This window comes from Protopterus annectens, chromosome 3.part0 (genome assembly GCF_019279795.1).
Source record: "Protopterus annectens isolate FY-2018-M chromosome 3.part0, PAN1.0, whole genome shotgun sequence".
NCBI lineage: Eukaryota > Metazoa > Chordata > Ceratodontiformes > Protopteridae > Protopterus > Protopterus annectens.
Window position 1 is genome coordinate 315510175 of NC_056731.1, and position 18739 is coordinate 315528913.

At 38.8% G+C, this 18739-nt stretch overlaps 1 protein-coding gene across 1 annotated transcript in view; it reads left to right on the forward strand.

Annotated features, from left to right (window-relative positions):
- DNAJB6 (DnaJ heat shock protein family (Hsp40) member B6) overlaps positions 1-18739 on the forward strand; it is a 982130-nt gene that overhangs the window by 18403 nt on the left and 944988 nt on the right. The window contains exon 2 of the mRNA XM_044065582.1: positions 7640-7717. Within this exon, the coding sequence (XP_043921517.1) occupies positions 7640-7717 (78 nt within the window). The remainder of the gene's footprint in view (positions 1-7639; positions 7718-18739) is intronic.

An 18739-nucleotide genomic window follows, 5' to 3' on the forward strand; every position in this document is an offset into this window, starting at 1 on the left:
GGTTAGTCGAAAGGTGTGGGAAACTCCTGATGCCGTGAAGCCTCCCCAGAAGACCCAACAGATTTCTCTAGGCCCCAAAAGAGAAAAAGTTTTTGTCCAAGGGCGTTCCTGCAGATGCCATGGTGGTGGCGGCCACTAAGAAGGAGCTAGCGGAGACTTCATCTGTCCATCTGTGCCGAACAAGGAGTCGCGAACGATGGATAGATACGGGAAGCATATCTTCTCTTCAGTGGCTTTTACCCTCCGATCGCTGAACTATCTCACACATTTTACTAGGTTTCAGGTAGATCTCCTCAAGGAGTTGGGAGATGCTCTTCAAGGTACATCTACTGACGGAGTCCCTGAGAAGGTGACTGCTCAGTTGTCCACCTTAAAATTCCATCGTGAACTCCTCAATGAGGTTGATCTCCTATGCAACTGACAGAGCGAGCAGGGCAGCGGGTTTGGGAGTTTCCTTTAGGAGACACTCCTGGATGTGCTTATGTAATTTTGCGGAGCCTTTCAAGTCTATCTTTACCAATGCCCCCTTTGACGGTTCTTCTCTGTTTGGACCCAAGGTAAAAAATACACTCAGCAGGTGCGAACAAGAAGGGAAAACTCTCTCTGCTGTGGGAGTATGCTTTACCATCCCTTCTAGACCATATCCCAGGGGTCAGAGATGTGGTTCAAGAAGTCCCAGAGATTTTTCCCCAGATGCACAGAGTGATTCCTCCTTCAGAGGCAGAAGAGGAGGAGCTTAATAGTAGAAGTCACCCTAGAGGCAGGGGGGGGGGGTCTGCAAAACCAGGGTAGCCGCGATTCCTTTTGAGGCCGTCCCTGTCAGTGCTCCTGATGTGGGGCCCAGCTGTGCTTCTCTGGAGCCTGTCTGAGGTTGCTTATCTTTATATCCAGAAGCCTGGCTAAACATCGCCCAAGACAAATGGGTACAAAGAATAATCACTAGAGGATACTCCATACCCTTTTCTCTTCCACCCCACAATCCCAAAAAAATGCTGGATGTTCCACCCAGAGGGATCAAGAAACTGTAGAAGTGCAAAAGTTGCTTTCAAAGACCATCATCTCCGCAGACCAGATAGGATTCGGAACTTGGTCCAGATTCTTTTTAATGCCAAAATGAACAGGGGACTGAAGGCCCATCTTGGACTTCGGCAAACTAAACGAATCCATAAAGAAGTCCAAGTTCCGGATGGTGATACTGCAGTCTCTACCCCTTCTGTTAGGGAAGGACAATTGGATGTGCTTCATAGACCTCCAAGATGAGTACTACCATATAAAAATGGACAGAGCATCAAGGAGTCATTTACACTTCCGGCTGGGAGCCAGTCATTACCAATTTCGTGCTCTGCCCTTTGGTCTCACCACAGCCCCAAGGGTGTTCACCCAATGTATGGCGGTAGTGACAGCTCACTTGAGACGTTGTGGATTCAAAGTGTTTCCGTACCTGGACGACTGGCTCTTGATTGCCACTATGAGGCAACCTACTCCTACAAGCCAGAGATTTGACCATCCACCTCTGTTCACAGCTGGGGATTACAATAAATTGGGAAAAGTCTGCCTTATCACCCTCTCAATGTGTGACTTTTATAGGTGCAGAAATAGACGCCATGCTAGCTTGTTTACCTGCAGACAGATTTCAAAACCTCAGGCAACAAATTCACAGTTTGCTTCCTCTACAGAAAGTCAAGGCAAAGACGCTGCTGAAACTCTGGGGACCATGGCCTCTACCATAACTCTAGTCCCACTTGCCAGATTGCATATGCAAATTCTTCAGTGGCTTCTATTTTCCCAGTGGTCCCTTCAACAACTGCCTCTATCCCACTATATCCTCATAACAGAGTCCTGCAAGAAGGACCTTCGTTGGTGGATTCAGCCCAGTCAGCTGACAACAGGCACTCCATTCCTCCCTCATCATCCCGTTGCTACTGTGACCACGGATGCCTCTCAGATAGGGTGGGGGACATTATTTAGGCAGGACTGTCAAAGGCACATGGCAAGATCATGAGGCTCACCTACATATCAATGTCCTAGAGATGAGAGCAGTGCTTTTAGTGTTGCAAGCACTTGACTTTCTTTCTCTAGGGATGATAGCAATCCAATCAGACAATATGTCAGTGGTATGGTATCTAAACAAACAAGGAGTAACCAGATCTTACCCCCTTTGTCGAGAGGCTTTTCGTGTTTGGAAGTGGGCGATATCTTCCCAATGCTTTCTAGTAGCAACGCATATCCCGGGGACAACCAGTGTGATAGCCAACAACCTTAGCAGGACAATCTTGATGCATCATGAGTGGTCTCTGAATCAGGAAGTAGCGGAACAGATCTTCTGCAAATGGGGACAGCCTTGCTGCGATCTCTTTGCCAGCCTGATCAACGCCAAGTGCAGCAGCTCTTTCTCCCTTATCCCCCCCTCTGGGGGAGTCACCGAGAGACGCATTTGTTCACGATTGGCCCCTGGGACTCCTTTATGCATTCCCTCCCTTTCCGCTCTTATCCAAAGTGATACAGAAAGCAAAATTATTGGGAAACAAAATTATTCTCATCACTCCTTACTAGCCTCGCCAGATTTGTTTCCCCTTTGTAGGGCCTCATCTACTAGACGATCCATGGACTCTGGACCCAGTGCCAGACCTCTTGACACACATGTCCGGCTCGCTTCACCCCTGCCTCCACACCCTCAACTTGACAGTGTGGCTGCTCCACTTCTATCCCTAGTCAGGCTTCATGATCTTTCACCTGCTGTGACCCACATCCTCACATCTTCACATAAACCTTCCACTAGGAAGTTGTAAACTAGCAAATGGAGAAGGGTTTCTATCTGGGCTAAAGAAAGAAATGTAGATCCTTACACAGTATCCATCCCTGTGGTATTAAAATTTTTGTCTGAACTTTTCCATCAGGGGTCAGCTGCTACAACAATTAGGGTCTAATTGGCAGCTATATCTAACTTTCATTTGGGACAACATGAACCAAATCTGATGTCCCACAGATTATGTAAAACCTTCCTTAAACGTGCTACTTTGCTGAGACTTCCCTTTCAGGAACCTGTACCTCCTTGAGATCTGAATTTCGTCCTGTCCAAATTAACTTCCCTGCCTTTTGAGCCCGCACATTAGTGTCAGTTGAAGACTTTATTTCTAGTAGCTATCACATCAGCTAGATGGGTGTCAGTTACAAGCACCGTCAATCAAGCCTTCTTATTTGATTTTCCACAAAGACAGAGTTTCCCTTCGTACAAATCCTTCCTTTATCCCTAAAGTTTCCTCTCAGACTAATTTGAACCAAACTGTCAAACTGCCTGTATTTTTCCCTAATCATTCCAACACTGCAGAATACAAATTTCATCAACTTGATGTTCACAGTCAGTTACGGTTCTACCTTCACAGGACTAAGGAACATAGAAAGTCAGATCAATTGTTTGTGTCCTTTTCTGAGTGTAGAATAGGTCTGCCAGTCTCTAAAGTGACCCTATCTAATAGGATTTCGAATTGTATTTCCTTCAATTACTCCTCCAGTGGAAAAGACTGCCATTCAAGATTAAGGCTCATTCCACAAGATCCCTGTCCACATCTGCTGCCTTTCAAGCCAGAGTTCCAATTGACAGTATTTGTGCAGCAGCAACCTGGGCTACCCCTCATACCGATCTTACTCATTACAAACTGGATTTGACCTCCAGGGGTAGAGCCTCCTTTGGTTCCACTGTACTCGGGAGTATATTCCTGCGAGCCACCCGAGAAAAAGGTTACTAGGGACGCTGTCCCATACGTAAGAATGAAGTCAAGATAGGACTACAGAACATGAAGAAGTTATGAACTCACCATAACGTTCCATGTTTGTAGTCTGTCTCGCCCTTCATTCTTACAAACCCACCCACCTACCCCCGTCCTGGAAGAATCTGAGACAGGATAGTGTTGCCCTTGGTAGGGTAGAGACCTTTCATTATTCTTTCTGGATAACCTTTTTCTATCTTTCTATAGTTTAGCAGCAAACAAGATCTGGGGATTGTACTAGTGCACTATGGGATACCTACCTAGCCTCGAGTCAACTAAGAGACTTTGAGCTTTGTAATAGGCCGAGTTGGAGCCAAGGATTGGCTCTGAACCCATATGTAAGAATGAAGGGCGAGATGGACTACAAACATGGAACGTTATGGTGAGCACATAACTTTTTTATATCACATGGGATCACCCATTATCAACATTTCAAAAGATAGATGCTGGTAAACCGGATATAGTGGTCCATGAAAAGAAGACAAAAGTAGCATTGATCATTGAAATCACCACACCCAGTTACTACAGTGTGTTCCGTAGAGAGAGAGAGAGAAAGTCATAAAATATCAGGATCCGCAGGTCGAAACTAGAGCAGTGTGGAAGAAAGATACCCAGGCAGTTCCAATAGTAGCAGGAGCAACGGGTCTTATGAAAAAGAATCTACAGTTGTATTTAGATACGATACCAATCCATGTAGCCCGTACAAATTGCAGGAGTCATTACTGAGCACATTGTGGGTGTTGCGAATAGCCCTTTTGGCTGACATCAAAGATTGAAACAATACTAATTTCATGAACTTTAATCATACTTTGACTTAGGAATGGGGTCCATTCCCATCAAGGTATTGAAAACCCAAAAGATTTGGAGAAACTAAAAAGTGTGAGTAGGATGTTGACATTTGTTCTGGCTGTCGAGGTTTAAGAAAGGAATGGATGTGGTAGTTATATAGGTGACATTTTGTTTTAAAAAAAAAAAGTCTACCTTGTGAAGGTACTCACCAAGGCTTGAAGTGTGAGTAGGATGTTGACATTTGTTCTGGCTGTCGAGGTTTAAGAAAGGAATGGATGTGGTAGTTATATAGGTGACATTTTGTTTAAAAAAAAAAAGTCTACCTTGTGAAGGTACTCACCAAGGCTTGAATATGAATTCCATTCCAGCAATACTATCCTTTTGTTTGCTGATTTTTTTCATCTCTCCATTCAGATCTGGGCTCGTTGTGTACCCTGTGTTATGAATATGAAGACAGGACTATGGAAGATAACAGTACAGTTACAGGAGAAAGTCTTCAATAACAGTAAATGATGGACCTTATTTCTGTCTGTACAGTAGGAGCACATTCCCACCTCCCTCCAGTTTTACATTTTTCTTTGTGTATTGTGCTGCAGCATTTAAGTGGTGGTATGTTAGTTTTGAGGTGAATATCCATCGCTACAGTTACTGTGTACATTGGGGCTGAAGAGAAGAATTGGTTCAGCTTTAGTACAACATAGGCATGCAGTAAAGTTACACTGAAGTTAGCACTGAAAGTTTATTCTTGAGAGGTGACATGTCCTAGGATGATGGATAGTCACCTGTATTAACATACTGCTATGCCTGTTTTGGGGCAGGGTCAGATCTAATACTGTTTGTGACCGTAGCTACGGAATTTTGAAGTTCATACCCTTCCTGCCCACTAAATTGGCAGACTGTCAGCTCTTATCAGTTTTGAGTCTTCTGGTGTTTTGGCAAGAAGAGAATTTTTACAAAGCTGAGTTATGAACCTTCTTTCTTGTCCGCAGCTCATATGTTATGAGTACTGAAAAGAGGGACAAGGGCAGAACATCTTTTATTTTAAAGCCATCACCTGGCTATCCTGCCTTTGGTGTCCATCAAGAAGTCATTCTGTTCCAAGCTGCTTCTCTAGTACATCAATGGTGCTTGATCATTGGACTGTTGTTTAGTCATGCAGATCAGTCAGTCCCATCCATCTGGGGTTAGGTTGTACTCTGAGAATGGGTATTGAGTACAGAAAGGAATTGAACATGTGGAGTTGCCACAGAAATTTATACAGTGGGCAGCCAGGTGTTTTGATGTCAGGAATAAGTTGTAAGGTGGGACTTGTCAATTCAAGCTTTATTGCATTAGCTTGACAGCAGAAGGATGTAATAAACATGTCTAGACTTCCTTATAAATGCATTTGGCATTCTTTACCACCTTTATTCCTAACCTTCCCCGTCACTTTTTTTTCTTCCTCTATGCCTTGAATGCTTATGTGGAGTCCATTCTATGGCTCTGCAACTGTGTGAAGCAGGTTTTCTGTCTAGGAAATAAGTTGGTTACTACAGTGTGCTATCTCTTCTCTCCTTCCCCTCCTTACTATTCTGGATTATCCCCTTGACATTTCTCTGTGTTCTTTTGTACCAACCTCATATCTTTCTGCCTTTCTCTGTTTGTAGTGGATTATCTAACTTCTTTATTCTCAGGTTTTACCCTTTTTCCATACCACACACCTTTCTAGTGGTTTTCCTGCGGACAGTTTATTGTCCTGTAGAGTGTAGAATTGCACACAACTTTAACTGTGGTCCTCACCCCCAAACGTCTTGCATTTTCCTGTCAGCTGCTCGTGTGGGATCAAGTCAGTGTCCCTGCTAAAGTCCATTCATTCCACCTGGTAGGTGCAGGTATTTGCCTGTCACAGTTGCAGTTAACCGTTTCAAAAAAGTAAATATTCGACCAACAATTCTTTATGGCTGCTAATATATGTTCAGGGAAATAGTATTCCTTTGATTTTTCCTTGCTGTGGCAGTTGAGCTAAAAGGGCTGTAGTTTTGAGAGTTTTTTCTTCTGCCAGCACAGTGGTAAGTTTAAACTGCATCTGTTTTATACAGATTTGCATTGTATGGAGGTGTTCATAGGGAATCATCCTTAATTGTGCTATTCATGCAAAAGTGAGAATTCACCTTAGTAAGGCATTCCAGTTAGAGTTGGATGACAATACACAAGATAGGATTACCAGGAAGGTTTGAAGATTGGTGGGTTTGTGAGGCAAGACTTGAGAATATGTGTGCTTATGATGGTTAATGAATTTGAGGGTAATGACCTTCGCATAACTAGGAGATTGATGAATGAGCATGAGTAAAAAGAAAAAATGTCAGGAAGCTGCAATACTGATGTGCAAATGGAAGGAAAAGTTGTAGTTTGTTTAGATGAGTACTGCTACAGAGAAAGTAATAGGCATATGGGATGTTTTACAATAGGAAGTCTGAGAACAGAGTGATCCAAAATGGCTTGAGAGAGATTTAGCTGGTGGAACTGAATGGATGGTTGAGAGCACTGGTGCTAGGGATTCGTCAGGTAGTTGAATTTCTTAGACTTGCCTCCTCCTTTTTATCTGAAGCTTTTCTATAGTTATGTATCCAAGTGGTTTCTGGCACTGTGACCTCATATTTGAAGTCTTAGCAGTATTTTTTGTATGTACTCTGGAACTTTAGTACCTTGTTGGTATAGTAACAAAAAAAAAAACCTGGGGGAATGTGCAAAAACTCAAACTAGTAAACCAAAAAGGATGTACTAGAAGCTGCAGCAAACCACAGCACAAGCTTTATTAAAAACACACCAGTTGGGAAAATAACAGAAATTAAGCACTTTCATCCCTTAGTTCAAATGTCTCCTTTCGGCTGCTGCTTTTGGTAAGTCCATGTTTTCACTTATTAGTATAGAAGCTGCCAGAATATTTTATTCAACCTTCTATACATTACTCAAGTGTTTTGACAAAAAATGTCACAGCTTACAGTGTTTGTCATTCAAATTTGGCTGCTTTGTTTTCTATGTCTGATACAGTAAGTGGTACAACACTGTTGTAATTCATGTTTTCATGTTTTTTTTTATTTTAGAAAAGAAACGTAATATATACGACAGATATGGCAAAGATGGTCTGAATGGCAGTGGTGGTGGTGGTGGTGGTGGAGGAGGTATGACCGTTTTGTTTATCTTTAAATTCTTTTAACCTAAGTGTTCAGGAGTATGGGTATTGTACATTTTGTCCATAGATATGGAGGCTTTATTCACTGAGCATTGAATATCAGATACTTTTCATAAACTAATTATATGAAGGGTAAAGTAATCTTATTTTATGATTTCTCTGACGCACTGTATTGTAAGGTGTTTTGAACTTTGCCTAGTCTATTTTAAGAATTCTGAGTGATAGAATATCTAGAACAGTAAAGTTCAGCTGTTGTGCCTTGACGTCCTCAGTTCATTACAGTTTGCCAGTAACCCTCCCCCCAATGATAATTCAGAGTGGATCTCAAGCAGAATGTTCATTGTAGAAAATGTGAAACTCCATATGTTCCCACATTACATCTAGAATGCAAAAATCTTCAAAAGTGTTCTTTCTGTGATCTAATCATTAGCCACAGCCCCCACCAGCATTACATTTGACTGGAAAGAAGCTTTATGTAAGGCACTAGTGCAAGTGTCAGCAGTTTGCTCACAGACTTGTGTGCCTTATGAGTTGTAAGAGTCTTTCTCTCCATTAACTGTGTTTCTAGAATCATTGAACTTGTAATCTGCTGCCCCCAACCAAATTTAGACTGTAGGAATTTATTTTAAAGTGTTTGCATTGGCTGTCCAACATTAATTTGTTTTTATAACTACCACACTTAAGCAGCTCATGTAGAGAATTTCCTGGAAATCTCCCAGAGGTTACTTAATAGTGAGGTATCTGAGAATGGGGAGGTGGGGGTCAAGAAAAATCCCCAGAGTACAGGCCTAATAGTCAAACAGCAGTGGCAGAAAAGTCCTTTGGCTCAATATTGCTCAGACTGCTACTAGGGGAAAATGGGGAGGTTTGTTTGCAAGATTTAAAAAAGTGTATTGTTGTATGGAGAAGAGAAGCACCGAAGGGTGCGAGTTACTCTTAGGAGAGCTGAGACATACTCATTGAGTCTGAGGTCACCTTAAGCTTAAGGGCTTTTGGTCTGATGAGATGCATCTACAGTCCATGACTATAATGCCTTCTTGGACCAAGGTCTGTGACATTGCTTTTCAAGACTCCATGCTCATAAAAGATTGCATGTCCACCTGAGGCAAAACCTAGCAGCATTCTGTTTGTCAGGAATCCCCTCCATAGGTGTCTAGGTCTGTTTATCTGTATCTTGATAGCTAAGGGTGAGGGAGGTATTTCTTTAGTTTTGGTGCATAAGGAAGTCTGAGGTTGAAAACAGAAATTGTCTGGGCACACTCATGACTGGGGACATCTGAGGTCCAAAAGCAGGGTCAAGATGTTGGTCTCAGATGTGTATTATCTTGCTTGAGTTGGGAGGGCTCCTTCCCTTCCATGTCTCCTCAAAACCTGATGGTTGGCTCATTACTTTATACTTTGCTTCAGAAACCTGCAGCCATCAGAGTCAGGGGTTCCTTGCTTTTAGAAGCCCCCCAGGAATTAAGTCCTATTCATCTGAGGCAGATGAACTGACCTACGACTGCCATATGGCCTCCACTCTTTCTTGAGAGTCAGACTGAGACCCCACTGGCTGTTTACTTTAGAGGACACTCAGCAGTATGAAGATTCTTCAGATGGTTTTCTAAGAATTACTCTGGTGTCCAGAAGAGGTGTATTAAGGAGCTTTTGTGCTTAAGAACCAAAACCCTTTGCTTTTTTTTAGTTGGGGAGGAGAAATTCACCAGTACACGTTTTCGAACCAGACTGTCCCCTTTACAAGGGGTATGGATTCCTGTAAGTATCTGTATAGGAACCCAGTGGCTGATATGGCTCTTGTGCTGATTCCTCCAAAGAATCTTCCAAGAATCCCCTTCCCAGTGATAGGTAAATTGCTAGATCGGTTCGGGAAGAAAGTCTGCACCTTCACCACCATGACCTTTCATGGCTTTTAATTGCCAAACTCTCATGTTAAGTTCCATCTATAGGTCAGAGTTGGAGGTAGAAGATGGCCCTGAGATAAAAATTGCAGGACTAGTAGATTCAAAGATGGCCACTGTTCTGTAAGCACTGCTAATCCTTAGCTCCTCTAAATATCTGGAATAAAACTAACCCAGAAGATTATCCAGAACCAATTTCGACAAAATATCTTGAAATATCAACTCTATTTAACTCTGAAATAAAGTTACCAAGAAGAAGTGACTGGTCCAGTTTATAATCAAGTAAGGATACAAAGAGGTTAACTTAAGCCATGTGCTCCTGCAGTCCTGCTTACTGAAAAATACACTCAAAACTGAAGACAATAACCATTACAGGATGTTGAAAGAAGATAAAAACATGGACACTACCACATCTAAAACCAAACTTTCGGATTTACTATCGCCTGAAAAATATTTGAATTCGAAAAGGCAGAAGATGATCAAACAGATGCATCTAAAGTTGCAAACAAAAGTAAATCTGATCAACCAGCAAATCTGGAGTATATTAAAACAGCTTTACTTCCCATCCAAGAAGCAGTAAAATAATTAACTGTACCACTGTACCACTACAATCATTTGGAAATGCCTTTAACCAAATAATGGACAGATTGGATAAATCTGAAGCCAAAATCATGGAAAATGAGGAGAAAATAACTCTAATAACAAAAAAAAAAAAAACTGACTCCCACGATAAAGAAATTTAAAACCTCCAAGAAAAGATCACAGAACTGGAAGCAAGATCCAGATGAAATAATATTATCATAAGCGGCATTCCATAATCTGTAAACCACAATGAACTGATTCCCTCTATAATACAAATTTTCAGCATACTGCTGAAAGAACCTGGAATAGCAAAACAAATAGAAAGAGCACTAAGAGAAACCCAAGGTACATACAAACCCAGACCCGTCTGTGCAAAACTGTTAAACTTTTAAAGATGTTAATACAGTCTTGCTGACTGCTAAAAAAAATAGTGGAGGAACTGTTAACTGGAACAATAATACAATATCACTGGCCCAAGTTCTTCCCCTCCAAATAAGACAAGCAAGACAGCTTCTTTCTCCTTATTGTAAGTTTCTAATTGAAAGAAAAATAAAATTCCAAATGAAATACCCCAACATACTAATTTTCCACTCCGAAGGAGTTAAATATATGATCGCCAACCAAAAAGAAGCCAGAGAAACCTTTCTTGCTGTTTTTAAGAAAATTCCAACAATGGATCTCTAAATATACTCACCGGTGTGATGTCTGAACATTGGATGAACGATCACTTTTTGGCCCTCCGAGACTGTTTCTTGCTTTCTGCTGTATTGTTGGACCTTTTTAGGCCTATACCAACAGGTTGATAGTACTGGTATCTCGTAACAAAAGCCAGGAGGCCGACCGAGGAAAGCTAGACCTTCTGCCTTTCCATTTTCCCACGACAGGAACTAAAATATCTTTCCATGCTCTACGCCAGATACTTTAAAAGTGTGACACTTCCGGGATATCCAGCTGGTTTTAATGGTCCCCCTACGCTTATTCAAGCTGTTGTAACGCTCCTTTACCCATGGAGAGAGCGACGAGTATTCACCTGAAGCGCAAAAAGAAAAAAAAAGAACATAGTTCAAAGAATCCTTTTTTTTTTTTTTGTTAATAAGAAACCTGTGGAAATAAAAACACAAGCATTAAAGGCTTTTAAAAGCCAAACCCAATGCACTTTTATCAGATGCATACTTAATCTCTGCAAGGTATTTATTTTTCCCACTTGAAACTCAACAGATACAGGACTGTTGATACCAATACGTAACTGTATGACATTATTACATGTACACCATATGTAATTTTGGGAAGTTTTCTAATAGGTTTACTCATGCAGCTTGTTCAATAATATGTTTTTGATATCTTATGTAAAGTGTCAGTATAGTATTTTGGTGTGCCACATTCTTATCCCAGAAGAAATGCTATCTGATTTTTATAGTGCCTCTCTTTTACATATTAGGTGATACATTTCTCTTATTAATGACTCTCCAAGTATTAAGAAAGATTAATTATTGCAATTACTGTCAGTTGTTAAGGTTACTAAATGATGATTCACTGTTTTATTCTTAATCATATTATTTTTTCAACATGTAAAATTAGTTTCAGGCCCCCTACTGAACATCACCTCTTTTCCTAATTTGACATTCTTCAGAGTCACTTTCTTTAAATTACATTTATTTGCATGACTCCAAGGGTGAATTATTGTCTCCTTAATGTTGCAACATAATAAGTACATATAAAGACAAGTAGCTGCTGGAATACACAACATCACTAGGCTGCTTTTGATCACATTCAGCTCCACTCACTGAGAATAGCCAGTGAATAGTGTACTTCTGTTTAATTGACATATGGGCTGCTCTACAACTTTACAAACAATTATTTTATGTTTTGATTACCGATTAAGGTCTATTATTCCTTTTTTATAATAAAGTCCACACAATGTGTACTACATTCTGTTTTAAAAAACAGAGTGGACATCGACATCCTTCACTTATAAAACAGTTAAATTTCTGCAAACCAAAGGATAAAGTTGCTGGCTGCTGTTTATAAATTTTCAATGTACTATAACAGCTGTCTTGGGTTGGAAATCAGCTAATTAACTGACACTACCTAACAACTGTTGTGAATATTGAAATAACTGGGAAAGTACACACACATTAAATATGTTATAGCCTGGCTGCTTAGAGGATTAAGGTTATCTGTTATTAACCAACTGTCCCCTCTAAAGACTATTTGCCTTCTCCAGCCTGCATATATCTATTATCTAATCCTGATCAAAGCTTGCAATCAATCATTGTTTTAGGCTTTTGATCCAAGCACTGTAATTATCCCAGGAACTATATGCCTAGTAATCATCTGTGAGACATAACAGCAAACCTTAAATGTTTTACAATAAAACATAATCTCATCTTATTAATGTAAACAGTTTGGAGAATGGTACTTTCAGTAAGGTCGGTGAGGGACACATTGAGACCCATAGAAAAGCACTAATACTATGCTATTTTAAAAACTGCACAAAACCTTGAGGTAGTAGTAATATGAAAAGCAGCATGTTTTATCAAAGTAATAGACACTAGCGATAATGTACGTTGTCATATACTTGTAATGCTTGCCCATATGTACAGTATAGTGACATTTTTCTTATACCTGTAAGCTGAACTCCACAAATAAAATAGCTCGGCGAAAGGAAGTAGTGTTAATGGAAAGGAGGCAGAGAGGAACAGAAAACAAAGGAGAACACATAAAATAATCTTAGTTTTTAGAATTACTTCAATGTTAGCGAAAATAGTTAAAGGATATAGCGAATAGTTCTACTAATATCTTCTAGTATATTATTATACCATACTAACACTTATCTGTGCATTTATACTAAAAACCTTGTTTAATGGACCTTTACTTAATATAATGGTTCTACTAAGACCTTTTCAAATCTCATCTCTCATTTATTGCTGATCACATATAATGTACACTTTAGATGTTCTATTAGACGCATACAAACCTATTGAGGAGATTAGGGATACTTTAGTGGTGCTTTTTAGGGAATTAGTTTAAGCTTTGTCTATGTAGAGAAAATCTTCGCAGGGATACTAGTTTCCATTTTTTTACCTAAATATGATAACCCAATTCATAATTACTATGCTGTACTACAGATATGTAAATTTAATAACTACTTACTCCCTGCATTATTCCTGGTCCAAGGGGGTAGTGGTTGGGCACTGGGTGGGGATGGGAATAAAAGGATGCTTTCTTAATTTTATCAATACATGAACAGAAATCAACATCACAAACAATCACTCTAGACTTATTTCACAAACAACCCAGTTACATAATTGTGGGAATTTGATTCATGGAATATCAAAGGGCTCCAGAATAAGAAGAAAAGAAAACTTTTCTTGCACCTCATTCTGAAAGCGAAATCGGACTTCATATTGGCCCTGGAAACACATTTAACACTTGAGCAATGGTCAGAAATTAAGGAGAAAAAATTAATAAGGGATATCATAGCTTCTGAAGGCAAATTTAACAGTGCAGGGGTAGCTATAATAATTAAAAAAAACAGTTCCAAGATAAAGTTTTAAAAACCCAAGTGGACAAGGAAGGAAGATGGTGCTATGTAACTATTCTAACTCCAAATCTTCCTAAACCTCTTCTCGTCCTTTATGTTTATGCCCCTTGTAAAAACCAACACATTTTCCTTGCCTCATTGTACCCTATCTTAAATAAATTCCAAGATTATTACATGGTCCTAGGTGGAGACTGGAACACATATCTAAATCCTGACCAAGACCAAACCAGTACAAGTACAATAGCTGATAAACAAGCTCACCTAGCACTAAGAGAACTTATTCAGGATTACAAGCTATATGACCCTTTTAAGTATGGAGATAGTCTAAATAAATCCAACAGATTCACATTTTACTCCCAATGCCACAAAATGTAGTCGAGAATTGATTTTTTTTCTAATTTTTTATTCATTTATCAAACTAGCGCGAAAATGACCATACACACTGGACCACTCCAAAATTACTTTAAACCTTATTGAAATTACAATGAATAGCACAATGAAAAAAGGCTACAATTGGTCTTTGAACCCCAACCTTCTAATCAAAAAGGAAATAAATGATATTCAGACCTTACTCAAATCAACCCTATCTAACATTCTTAACTCTCAATTACCATTGGATATTGAATGGGTGGCAACCAAAGTGCAAATTAGGGGAATACTTATTAAAAAAGCAACCTACTATAACAGAATTCATCTTAAGGAAGAACAGGACTTAGAAGCCAAAATTCAAAAGCTTGGGAATGACCTGTTAACAAATGATAAAACTCAAACTGTATCTGAAATCCTGAAACTTCAAAAAGACCTATACCTGTTACATAACAGTAAGCTATCTTTTTATGAAACCAAAATGCTAGCTAACTATGCTAATGAAATGCAAATACCATCTCGAGCACTGGCCAGAATCATAACCCAAACTAAATCTTCCTCCCAAATATCCCGAATACTTTATGAAAACATACATTACACGAATATTGAAGATATTAATAAAATCTTTGAACGAATATATTTGCAGACCTATGGAAACTAAATATCAATAGCCTCAAAAGAAGAAAGAGCAAGTTTCTTTCAAAGACTCGATTTCCCGAAACTAGATTCAAAACAACAGGAAAGGTTAACTGAACCTATCTCTATTAGTGAAATAACCACAACAGTTCAACAAATGAAAACACATAAAGCCCCAGGCCCAGACAGTCTCACAGCTGAATTCTACAAAACCTTCTCCCCTATCTTAGCTCAAATTCTATTCCATATACTGAACTATATAATAAACAATAAAATTAATGACCTACACTTTAATGCATCTAAAACTATTTTTATACTCAAAGAACAAGCTGACCAAAAAAACCCAGATAGCTATAGACCCATCTCAGTATTAAACAATGACACCAAAATACTAACATCCATACATGCAAACAGACTGAAAAACTTACTAGATAACATTATTTCCCCCGAACAATCTGGTTTTACAACACTCAGACAAACAAGTGATAATACACTAACTCTTAATACTCTAATATCCCACGCTAATCATTCTAACCTAAACATATACTCTCTAGTTATCGATGCTTGTAAAGCCTTTGATATAGTAAATATAGAATTTCTACTCCAAACTTTGCCCTATTTTAATATTCCACAAAAATGTATCCAGATCCTGCAAATTATATACAATAAGCCCTATACACCTCTCTATATATTAACAAAACTTGGTCAAAGAGAATTTCAATTAAAAGTGGAACTAGACAAGGATGCCCTCTATCTCCTATACTCTTTAACTTATATCTTGAACCACTGTTCTTAAATATTAAACAAAATCTTTACCATAACCCCCCCAATAATATTTAACACCAAAATCTTCCTCTCAGCCTTTGCAGATGATTTGAATATCTGTTGTACCACACCAATCTCAGATGTAAATAAAATATTATCTACTATAGAACACTTCTCAAGGATATCAAACTACAAATTAAATCTAAAAAAACTAGCATATTTTGTTTAAAAATGCCTAAACCATTCTCACTTTTACCTCTACTAGGAAAAATAAAAACAAAAGAGGTAATAAACTATTTAGGCATCACTTTCTCAACAAACAAAAATTTCTACTCAAATAATATAACTCAAAAATGTCAGAATATTATTTTAGACCTTAATAGATGGAAAAATCTAAAATTACCTTTCCTGGCAAAAGTCTCAGTAATTAAAATGAATGTATTACCCAGATTACTTTATATATTCATGACTACTCAATTAAATATACCCAATAAATTTTTTAGTCAAACTCGCACTTTTCTCTCAAAATTTATATGGGAACCAAAAAAAAAAAAAAAAACAGAATCTCATATACCAAACTTTCGACCCCAAAAAGTAAAGGGGGTTTAGACCTTCCCAACTTCGAGACTTATTACCTAATTACGAACGCTAATAGAGTACTGTGAATAGCTGAATACAACCCAAAGAATAAAGATTGATCCCCGATGTGGATAATATACCAAAGACATATCAAAAGCCTGGATATCAACCCCAAAGCCCTACCATTTCTAAATACAAGTTTAATGAAACTATGCAATATAATGGAACCCCTTAAACACTCACCAACTTAAAAACTCTTTAAGCATTTAAATCTGACACAAGCTATGATGATGCTACAACCTTTGCACAGAAATCCCAACCTTAAAATAAACAATCAGACCCTAAACTTGAATCCCTTTCCTAGATTAATTAATATAACCATTCAAGATATATACCCATACCTAAACGGTTCTAAACAAGAAATGGAGTCAATTCAACCTCCCCAAATCCTATCTAGTGATTTTAAGGTGAATTAAAGAATTATGTACCAGCTATTTACAAAACTCTAACATAAGCAACAATGATATAATAACCTGTAATTCACTATGGAAGACCCATCTTCTCAACTAAAAAAAATATCACTAATACATATAAATTAATCAAAGACATTAAATTCCAAAAAGATACTTGTCTCGGACTATTGGAGAAAGAATAATCCATCCATTGATAACCTTCAATTTAACCAAGCAATTCATTTAACAAATAAATTCATACCCCTTAAACTGGCATTTACCCAACTTATGATCTATAACCGCATATTTCACACCCGCTATTTTACATAAATTTAACTCTATCAAATCCCCTCTTAATCCCCTCTTTGTCTACACTGTAAAATTCAAACGGCTGATATACTCCATTTATTCTGAAGCTGTAAGTGTGTATTTAAACTTTTGAACTCCCTTAAATTCCAATTACAAAAAATGGGCTATCAAACATCCACACTCACTTGGGAATTCACACTTCTACATATCCTACCAAATAACATCTCTAAAACTCAAGCAATTACTATGATCAATGTTTTTCTCTTAATGAAACTCTATATAGCAACCAATTGTCTTAACCTAACTAACATCTCCTGGGAGAATTTTAGATTAATGGTGACCAAACATCTTTTAGCCCATAAAATTTTAATCGATAAGGGGAATAAAAACATCAAACACAGGAAATTATGGGAATAAATCTTCAATGTTATACTCGCCTAGCTCATGACAATGTATCAGACTTAACTACAAATAAGAGGTTCCATATTAATCTATATTCATAGCTCATGAAATTTTCTTCTCCCTCCTTTTTCTAATGTATACTCCTAATCACAACAACTCTCACTGAACTGTAACAATTTCTCTCTCGAGTATTGAAAGCATCTCTGTATATAGTGTAAATAGTATTGGTTGATTTATTTCTTTTTGTACTACCAGCAATGTATAACAGCGGCTTACTGTGAAGAGGTGTTCCCTCTCCTTGTTCTATTATGTTTGCTATTGTATATCAATGAAAAGAATAAATAAAGAATTATTGGAAAAAAATTGCTGGACAAGTGCAGCTTCATTCCAAGTTAAGAATCCCTATCAGTTGTGGTTGTAATGCAGTAGATGCATCATGCTGAGTAGCAGGAATGTAGTCTGCTATTAGGAGACCTTCCTTGCTAAGAGCCCAACCTCTACCAGATTGTTTTAAAGCACATTTTCTCAATGCCCCATTAACATGAGCTGTTTAGACTCCCTACCCAGCAGTTATTGAAGCTGAAGGGGAAGACTGTGCAGTCTGGGAAACATCTGATTCTCTCTCCTGGCAAGTGAGGTCAAAACTATTCACCTGAGATATCGTCTGTTTCCACTACAGGCAAGTCTAGTGGAAGCAACCAAAAAAATTAAGCTGGCCAAAAGGGAAAACTGGAGGCCTTCAGCGCCAAAATACCACAAGGGAACAGCTGAGATTCCCCAAAGCTGCTTTCTCCCAAACACAACCCCAAAGCTTCTCCCATCTTGTGCTAGTAAAAGAGTGGGTGAAAATTTTAAGGCATTAGTTTTGAGAATGTTGAGAGAAATAACAGGCTCCAGGTCACAAAAGGTCCAAGGGATTTTGGTGTTCTCCAAGTAACAAGAGTAAAGATGTACATCATGTAACCCATCCTACTGGACCTTTTGAGATGGGCTGTAGAGTATCACAACCAGAAGGCACATGGTTTTATATAGAACTGTTTTGTAGCTCCAAGAAAGCATAGCTTTTGGATGACAGTCCTACCTTTGTCTTGTCCTTGAATCCTTGATAGTTATTTTATCAGGCCAGTAATATTGGAGCTTCTACATCAGGGGCCCATACAGAATACGAGACCAGGAGGGAATATTCCTAAGAAGATTTCCCCTGGAGGCCTACCTTGAGCCTGTCAAGGCTAAATAGATTTCTGTTAGTTTGGAATGCTAATCTTGCAGGTCCTAGTGCCGCTTTTCCTTCAGGCTTTCCTTATTACCTTGGATGTAAAAAAATTGTACTTCTATGTACCTGTAGCCAGAGTGGAGGCTGAATACGTGTGATTGAAAGGAGGATGTGCTCTTCGTTTGTCTACTGCACCAGAGGCATTTAGTGTGTTTGGCTGTTGTAATTGCTTACTGCAGAACCATGGACATCTACCTTTACCCCT